This window comes from Solanum verrucosum, unplaced genomic scaffold (genome assembly GCF_900185275.1).
Source record: "Solanum verrucosum unplaced genomic scaffold, falcon-dt-bn FXZP01000257.1, whole genome shotgun sequence".
Lineage (NCBI taxonomy): Eukaryota > Viridiplantae > Streptophyta > Magnoliopsida > Solanales > Solanaceae > Solanum > Solanum verrucosum.
In genome coordinates, this window is record NW_026020539.1 from 867,659 (window position 1) to 877,722 (window position 10,064).

The 10,064-nt window shown below is 39.2% G+C and overlaps 1 protein-coding gene across 1 annotated transcript; it reads right to left on the reverse strand.

Moving 5' to 3' along the window:
• Nucleotides 1–8,334: 8,334 nt before the first annotated feature.
• Nucleotides 8,335–8,781, reverse strand: LOC125809980 (uncharacterized). The gene has a single exon (XM_049489504.1). The coding sequence runs from the start codon at nt 8,779–8,781 to the stop codon at nt 8,335–8,337; it is 447 nt and encodes a 148-aa protein (XP_049345461.1).
• Between the last annotated feature and the right edge of the window lie 1,283 nt (nt 8,782–10,064).

Here is a 10,064-nt window from a genome sequence, read left to right on the forward strand (position 1 = left end):
TAACAAAATCGCCACCTCATGTTATTCCTAAACTTCATCATGTTTTGCCTTAACACTGCCCCAACATTAATGGGCATACCCTTCATCAGCATATAGACTAACACCACCCTATCCCTTGTCACATCTGAAGTGTGCTTTGCCAGTAAAAATACACTACATACAATATTAAGTGAAACTTTCGCGACTTGGTTAAAATTTGCATAGTGGAGAATGGAATACCTATCGGTGTCCTTACTCATGTACCACCTAGCAGTGGACTCTACCGCACACAACGTATGACATATATCTCTATAAGGGGGGGGGGGGGATTTCTTTATGCCTATTGTAATCATCGGCATCACAGTTGGGAGTTCCCAAAAATTTAACGCCTTAGAAGTAAAACGTATATCCTTTCCCTGAATTGGAACAATTTTATTGAATCGAGTCTCCATATTCCAATTGGCATAAAATTCCCTAACTAAAGTCAAATTTCAATCACCCTGATCCTCAAACATAAATCGCAGCCCAAGAGCATTCATAGTGTTATAAATTACCGAAAATTGAGATTGTAACCTTACCTCATTCACAAACTCGTCCCCATGGTATTTGGCCTCCTTTTGTCTCTCAAACCATTCATGCCCATACCGCTCCACAACTTTCTTGCCGAATTTTTGGAACGGAACCTGGCTACTTAAAGACCCGACTACCTTTCCCTTCCGATTACATTTTAAGCCTGCTCCTCCTCCACATTCTTGGTTTTTGGTGCCATTAGTATCAACTTAGAAGAAGACAAAGTGAGAAAAAGAAAAAAAATAAAATTTGAAAAAAAAGAGAGAGGTCGGCTGGAATGAGAGAGAGGAAATAAATTTGAAATAAAAATTTGGAAAAGGGGAGAGTGGTAGGTGAAATAGAATGGTGGAGTTTGGGTATTTTTAGTGGAATGTGGGAAGAAGAAGGGTTGAAATATTTAAAGTTGAGGGAAGAAGAAGATGTTTAGAGAAGAAGAAGAAGAAGAATTTGGAGAAAATATTGAGGGGTTGGGTCGGTTAGGGATTAGGAAAATATGGGATGAATTTTGTTTTGGGAATTTAAGAGGGGTGAAAAAATGGGTTTGGGTCGGGTTTTTGGGATGTGATTCGATTATAGGCTAATGTAGACAAATGGGTAATTGCAACTATTTGAAAATAGCTAGATATTAGGGAGTAAGCTAGACTATAGAGGAGGTAAACTTTCTCTCGAACAATTTACCCCGAATCAAGTTGATTTCTCTTGAACATTGACAAGCATGGAAAATAAGAACAGCCCACACCTTAGTCCATTAACTCTCTCGGGCTGAATGTGTGGAATTGGATTTAGGATTCACTCTCTCGCGATGAATCCATGACAACCCAATACCCATATACCATCAATCAATAATATTAGTTTAAAAATCTCTCTCTCGAGCAAGCCAAAAACACAAGGGTAGAACTACATTTGCAACTATAATTCTTAAATTAAATCACAATTATTGATTAAACTCACTTCTAAATAAAATTTAAACTAACAATTAGCAATACCCATAAACTAAATCATCCCATAATCACATAATCGCACTAGAGAAAACTTGTCTCAATACTCAAAATAATTACAATACGAAATAAAAATTAGATGTAATGAAAATATGATACTAAACTAAATGTTCAAAAATGTATTAATAGTCGCCAAAAATATGCTGTGAAGAGTCACTCGGCGAAGTATGTCGGGCTCGCCGATCCACTCTGCGATCCACCCTTTGGTCAATTCCATCGCCTTTCTGCCTTGGCCTTCAACATTCTCATGGTCTGTACCTTTGGGCGATCCAACACTGCATCGCGGAACCACTTGGCGATCCGCCGACTGCTCCTTTCTCTCGCTAACTTGGTTCTTTCCTTCAAGGCTTAGCACACTGGAACTTTAGGTGGTCAAGAAGTCATTCGACGACTCGCCAAGTAGACTTAGCGATCACCAGGCTTACTTTTCTTTATTCTTTCAGCTCGCTTTGTTCCTTTTTGCAAATTAGTGTCCTTGCTTTGTTCCTCAATACAAATACCTGGAAATCAAGGGTTTTACATTAGTTATTGGCACAAAATAAGCATTTGGGGACACTAAATCATTGTAAATAAAGCCCTAAAGGAGTCCAAATCTCGGACTCATCAACACCTCCAACTTAAACTTTTGCCTGTCCTCAAGTAAAACTCAAGTTTAGCAGTTCAAAAAGGATGTCTCAAACAGTGCTACACAAGACCCAATCATGAATGCACACAACAAGACTCAACTTACTAATGCAAGGATTAATTGTGCACTCAAAGGTTCAAGTTGTGACTCACCATTATTAAAGATTCTCAAGTTCACAATACTTGCTTCAAATGCAAGTTCAAGCTCAACAAAGGTACTCAAATTCCCTCACACAAAGAATGATTCCATATACACACACTATTCTTCAACAATTTAATGCTCCGGAATCACAAAGAACTCTTACACTCACAAAGATGAACACATGCATGACTTCACCCATAGGTTTGCCCTTATTTTCTAACCAACATTCATTTTAGCTCACTCAAGATCAAAAAGGTCTTTTCAAGGCGTGTAACGGGGCAGAGTGTAAATGTATGGTCATTTAGGCTCAGTGGCTGCTATCCTCATGAAATGTGGTATGAACAACACTTTCTTTCCTTTTCTTCAACATCTTCACCCATACTCAAAAGTCACCTCATTATTCACTTCTCATGGAATATCAGACACCCCATTTCTTTTGCACTTTCACAACTTTATTTCAAAACTTTTTCGTTCTTTTTCTTTTTCATCCTTTTTTTCTTTTTCTCTATTTTTTATATGGAGGGGTTCTATATTTCTCAAAACCATGGGTCAAGGGGGATTTCTTTGAACTTCTTGATTTACCTTCTCTTTTCACCACACCTTTGGCCTAAGTTGGCTATTCAAATAAACCACACTTCATGAGGATTATAGGTGAATGGATAAAGAGAGGTCTCATTTGCTCAAGTTTCTTCTAAGAAAAGGATAAGGCTCAAAAGGGAGTTCAATCAAAGTTCACACACTGACAAAGTTGGCCACAAAAGAGGTATATTATCAAATTATTTCACTCTTCAAAATTGTTGCGTAAGATTATTTCAAGAGCTTGCATCACTTAGTCAACCAGACCAATGAGGAAAATTCTTGGTGTCATCACACAAGGTTCATGGTAAGCTCATCACACAAGGCATTGGAACCAATATCAAACATGACTCCACACTTTCGCTAGTGTGCAATGTTCATCACAAAAGACTCATTCAATAACTGGCTAGTCACAACGAGATGCAAAAAGTTCACATATTGTCTATGCAACTTCAGTTGGCCTCATCGTAGCTACACATTCATTTTTGTTCGATCGAAAGCACTATTCAAGTCATCGATATTGATCCTGACCGACACTCAAATTTGCACAAGAACAACCACATTCAAACACACAAGAGGTATTAAAATTTTTCAGAACGGTTCAAAAACCATATGCAATTAAAATAAGGAGCCACAAGCTCAAACATCTACAACACAATGCCAAAACACAATTTACAACATAAAACCCACTATACAAACAAAAGTAATAATCACAAGAGGTAGGTATGGAAACACCTCACCCCACCACAAATAAAAAGCAAATTGTCCTCAAATGCAACAAAAACACTAAAAATCAATAAAAGTGATAGAGAGGGAGGTAAAGAAAAGTCTTGTCTATGCAGTCGCTCATCTGTCGGGGAATCAGTACCAGATTTAACATCAGCAACACTCGATCCACTAGGGTCTGCCATGGACGTCTTTGTCAGCGATGTCTGAATCAGCGACTGTACAATCGTCTCGTTTAGATTTGGCAGGTCTCCATAGATAGTCTCCTTCGGCATATCTATCTGCTCCTCGTTGATCTCTGATGATCATCATCGGGTTCAGAGAATGTAGCTTGGGAGTCAAATGTCTCTCCCTCGCTGCCGAAGTTGTGCTCCGAAACATCATACATGGGCTTCTTGCCCTTCCCTTAGTCTCCCTTAGGAGGTGCTGTCTTTCCTTTTTTGGGGGGGGATTTGCTGCCCCTTTATTGATCACTATGCCTCGTGCTCTTTCACGGGGTGGCATGTTGAGGTTGGTTCTAGCCATGTCTGTAAAAACATCGTAGAAAGTTAGGAATAGTTCAAGAAAAATTGCAGAAAAACAATTGCAGGTAGACTCGCCGAATCGATTAGCAAGTCACCGAATCACTTTGGAGAGCTAGATCGAAGTCGCCGAAAAAATTGGCTCAAATTTTTCTAGAAAAATTGGCATGTCAGCGATGGGAGGGGCATTTCGGCGAATCACCGACAGCATTCGACAAGCACAGACTAGCCCGCCGAAAGTTACAGTGATTTTAAGGGTTAGGGGCGTAGAAAGGGCAATCAAACAAGACTTTCGGTGAACTCAGGCGTCTCGCTGAAAGATACAGAACAAATACTTAACATTTCACGAAATTAAAGGCGATCAAAGGGGGATTTGGTGAACCACCGAGTGGTTCGGCGAGCTAGACCCAGCTCGCCAAACCGCCCAACATGCCTACTTTCAACCCCAACTTCAAAAATCAACTCCACAGCCCCCGAAAACAAAATCAAAGCATACAAAAACTCAATTAGACTCAGACTCATAAGGCCCATGTCACCGGGGTAATCAAACTTTCCCTGGTTTGGCCAAAATTGGCCATTTGACGACTTAAACCCTTAAGAATGACGTAAACCGCTCCATCATTGGGCAAAACATGTCATTTGGCACAATTATGGGTTACTCAGACTTCACTCGACTAGACCCAACAACAAATAAACACAACCCAACAAGATTTTGATCAATTTTTAAGCACATAACTCGGGAAATTAACAATATAGGCAATTTAAGCAAGATTTTGAAATTAAAATCGACAAACAAGCACACAAACATAGATTCAGAGAGGCCCAACACACATGATGAAGAACAAAACGATTGCAAATAAGAAAAACCACTAAATACATGTTTGGGGTTCAAAAAACCAACCTTTTATGCTGAATATAGAATTTGAAAGGCTAAGCGGCAAAGATTTCCAACTCCATACACGAGATTGACGACTAGAAAGAGGTGAAAACATATAAATATGGGAAATATAGTGTGGGTGTGATCTTTGGAAAGTTAAAAAGTGAGGGAATGTGAAAAAGTTTGAAATTTTAGACCTTTGGCCTTTAAAACCGTCCAGTTTTCGCCCTTTCAGCGACATTAATTTTGCTCGCCGAACCACTCGGCAACACGCCGAACCACTCGGCAATACGCCGAGTGGTCACTTACCTCGCCGAGTTTTACAGGACCTCCAGTTAATGTGGGGGTCCAAACGGCGGACAAAGTCGGGGTCGGTGACCTGTTCGGTGGTTTGCCGACTTGTCCATGGTCCTGCCGAGTTTTACAGACTCCAACCTTAGAATTTTTGAGTCCAACGATGGTCCAACGATGGTATAAGTCGGGCTCGCCAACCATTTCGGTGAGTCGCCGACTGGGACTTTTTCTTGCTAACCTGCTCTTTTCAAACACATTTTACATTTCAACCTGCAAAATCAGCACACGATTATTTCAAAAACAAAAAGAAAGCGGTAAAACTTGGATTGCCTCCCAACAAGCGCCTTAGACGTCATTGTACGACGCAAGTCCCCACTCAATCTTCACTCCTGGGGTAGAGATGAGATAACACACGACTCATTTGGGTCTCTAGTAGCTGAATCGACATGGAATGAGAGGCAATTAGAGGCAATGAGAGGCAGTCATCTGATTCAGCAGTGAGACATTCTCTTTTATATGTTTCAACACTCTGTCGTGTTCTTCGACTTTGTGGAGAATGAATGAGAGTATCTTCTAGTTGTCCACCCTCGTACTCCTTGGGATTTCGACGCTCGTGAGAGAGAATTTACAAATCTTTCTTCTTTTATGGTACCTCAAATTCCATAATCATTTTGGCCAAGAGATCCAGCTGAGTCAACAGTGTGGCCAAATTCTGGTCTTTCTCTGTCTCCTTGTTGATCTTGGCCATGTGATCAAGGAGTTGGGCTGCTAATGGATAGGGCAATCGTGTGAGACCACCTGGATAAATCTGGTCAGCCACTCCTTTATTCTCAGGACCAAGACCTCTATAGAAGCAGTCCAATAACATCTTGTCTGGAATTTCATGAGTTGGGCATTGCAACAACATTGTCTTAAATCTCAACCACAACTCATGGATTGCCTTACCCTCCAATTGCCTGAAACTTAGGATGTAATCCCTAAGAATCATCATTTTTTATGAAGGGTGGTTCACTTGGTTACCGTTGCTACAAGACATGCTCCTTTCTTCTGTTCTAAAAAATCAACATGAAAACCAAAACTGAAAGTAAATAAATTTAACTATGACTAACAAGAACAAAATTCAACTTCACCAAAAGAATCTTAACCAACACCACTCCTCGGCGGCGGCACCATTTTGATAAACGTTTCAAAAACACTTCATCCAATTCTAAGTGTGAACAATCTCTAGTCAGTATATAACTCAACTAAATGAGTTGGGGTCGAATCCCACAGGGAGCGGTACATGGTTAAGATTCAATAGTAAAGTATGAATATGGTCAAATCAGTCATAGGAATAAACATTATCGAATAAAAACTTAATTCAAGTAAAGGGGTGACACGAATGTCAAATGGGGGTTTTGGTTTGAAATTATCAACTACAACATCAACAAACAATAAGAAATAACAATAATGAGACGGGTTCTTGGGATGTGATTCGATTATAGGCTAATATAGACAAATGGGTAATTGCAGCTTTTAGAAAATAACTAGATATTAGTGAGTAAGCTAGACTATAGAGGAGGTAAACTTTCTCTCAAACAATTTACCCCGAATCAAGTCAATTTCTCTAAACAGCGACAAACATGCAAAATAAGAACAACCCACACCTTAGTCCATTTACTCTCTCGAGCTGAATGTGTGGAATTGGGTTTAGGATTCACTCTGTCGAGCTGAAACCATGAAAACCCAATACCCACAGATCATCAATCAATATTCGTAGTTTTAAAACCTCTCTCTCGATCAAGCCAAAAACACAAGGGTAGAACTACATTTGTAACTACAATTCTTAAATTAAACCACAATTATTGATTAAACTCACTTCTAAATAGCATTTAAACTAACAATTAGCAATACTTATAAACTAAATCAACCCATAATCACATAATCACACCCCAAGAATTGGGGGTTTAGCTAGACATTATAAAAAGATAAAAATCGTTACCTAGTTGAGTTTCCATCAACTTGGTAAGATTAATTTTGTCTTTACAATGTTCCAAGTCGAAGAAATTCAAAGACCTACTTCCAATTTCTCAAAAAGTGAAAAACTTCAATTCTCTAAAGCTTAGGAAGAACTAGAGAGAACTTGTTTCAATACTCAGAATAATTACAATACGAAATGAAAATTAGATGTAATGAAAATATGATACTAAACTAAGTGTTCAAAAATGTATTTATAGTCTCCAAAAATTATGTTGCAAAGAGTCACTCGGCGAAGTAAGTCGGGCTCGCCGATCCACTAGGCGATCCACCCTTTGGTCAAATAACATCGCCTTTTTGCCTTGGCTTTCAGCGTCCTCAAGGTCTGTAACTTTGGGTGATCCAACACGGCATCGCGGAACCAATCGACGATCCACTGACTACTCCTTTCTCTCGCAAACTTGGTTCTTTCCTTCAGGGCATAGCACACTGGAACTTTAGGCGGTCAAGAAGCCGTTCGGTGGCTCGCCAAGTAGACTTGGCGATCACTAGTTTTACTTTTCTTCATTCTTTCAGCTCACTTTGTTCCTTTTTGCAAATTAGTGTCCTTGCTTTATTCCTCAATCTAAATACCTGGAAATCAAGGGTTTTACATCAGTTATTGGCACAAAATAAGCATTTGGGGACACTAAATCATTGTAAATAAAGCCCTAAATGAGTCCAAATCTTAGACTCATCAGTACACCACTCTACCAATTTTTTTTTCACTATTACAAAATAAGTTATAAATAATGGAAATCCTATCTGTCTAAAAAAAAGAACGAACCTAACTTGATCCTAGGAATTGAAACTATGGTAAAACAAATGTTAAAAGTTAAAACAAGTTACCTATCTATATAACATATTGTTCACGGGTTGCCTCCCGTATAGCGGTTGGTTTAACGTCGCTGCTCGAGTTAGCTTGGATCATTCGTCGTTCAACTCAAGAGCCTCTCGATCACGATCCAAATCTTCACCAAAGTAGTGCTTAAATCTTTGCCCGTTTACCAAGAACGTTGGGCCATTTTCTCCTTAAAGTTCAACGGCACCATGTTGTGTCATCCTTACCACTTCGATGGGACCACTCCATTTAGACCTTAGTTTTCTGGTGAATAACCTTAATCTAGAGTTAAAAAGTAGTATCTTTTCTCCCAGAGTGAAAGTGCGAGGAATTATGTGCTTAGCATGCCACCTTTTCATCTTTTGTTTGTAAAACTTTTCATTCTCATACGCATGAAGCCTAAACTCCTCAAGTTCATGTAGTTGATCCACTCTCTTCCTACCAGCCAGCTCAAGATCAAGATTTAACTTCTTTATCGCCCAATATGCTTGGTGTTCTAATTTTGCTGAAAGATGACATGTTTTGCCGAACACTATGTGATAGGGAGAAGTCCCTATGGGTGTTTTATATGCAGTTCTATACTCCCAAAATGCATCATCCAGCTTCTCAGACCAATCCTTTCTTTGTGCATTTACCATTTTTTGCAAGATTTAATTCACCTCTCTACTCGATAGATCCACTTGCCCATTTGTTTGAGGATGGTAAGCTGTATCAATCTTATGACAAATCCCATACTTAGCAAGAAGTTTTTTCACTAGATGGTTAATGAAATGCTTACCTCCATCACTTATGATTTCCTTTGGACTGCCAAAACGAGTGAAAATATGCTTCTTGATGAATTTAATCACGACTCTTGAATCATTCGAGGGAAGAGCTACAACCTCAACCTATTTGGACACATAATCAACGACCACTAGAATATATTGGTTCCCACGAGATGGCAGGAAGAGACCCATGAAGTCAATACCCCAAACATAAACTATTTCCACCTCAAGAATGTTACTTAGTGGCATCTCATGTCTTCTTGATATAGTACCCAACCTTTGGCATTTATCACATCCCTTCACATAAGCAATATTATCTTTAAATAAAGAGGGCCAAAATAAACCAGATTGTAGTACCTTATGCGCTTTGTGCTCTCCTACATGGTGTCCTCCATATAGGCTAGCATGAGAAATTTCGAGCACTTTCTTTACCTCATACTCCTTAATGCATCTTCTCACCACCCGATCCACTCCTTGCTTGAATAAAAATGGTTCATCCCAGATATAGAACTTAGCATAATGAGTTAGCTTTTTGTTTTGTTGGGTGGTTGCATCCGTAGGGTACTCTCCACTTACTATCAGAATCACTATGTCCGCATACCAAGGTACTTCAGAGATATCTAATGCCATCAACTGTTTATCCAGAAACTCTTCTCGGATTTGTTCCCCTTCATGTACATGGGAAAAATCTTCCAACCTAGACATATGATAAGCTATTTGATTCTCAGTAGACTTTTAATCTTTGATCTCAAGGTCAAATTCTTGGAGAACTAATATCTACCGAATCAGCCTTGGTTTAACATCCTTCTTATTGAATAAGTACCTAATAGTTGCATGGTCAGTATAAACAATCACCTTAGTACCCACCAAATACGATCTGAACTTGTCGAAGGCGAACACTAGAGCTAGCATCTCCTTCTCAGTCACTGTGTAATTAGCTTGTGCAGAATCCGGGGTCTTGCTTGCATAATAGATTGAATGAAACACTTTATCTTTTCTTTTTCCCAATATTGCACCCACTGCTACGTCGATTGCATCACACATGAGTTCAAATGGTAATTCCTAATTAGGAGCAACTAAGATGGGAGCTTCAATTAAGTTCCTCTTCAACATCTCAAACGCTTTCAAAAACATCTCATCAAATTCAAATTTTACCT

Coding starts and splice junctions, on each gene's coding strand:
- LOC125809980 (XM_049489504.1), bottom strand. CDS start 8,781: ATGGTAAATGCACAAAGAAAGGATTGGTCTGAGAAGCTGGATGATGCA.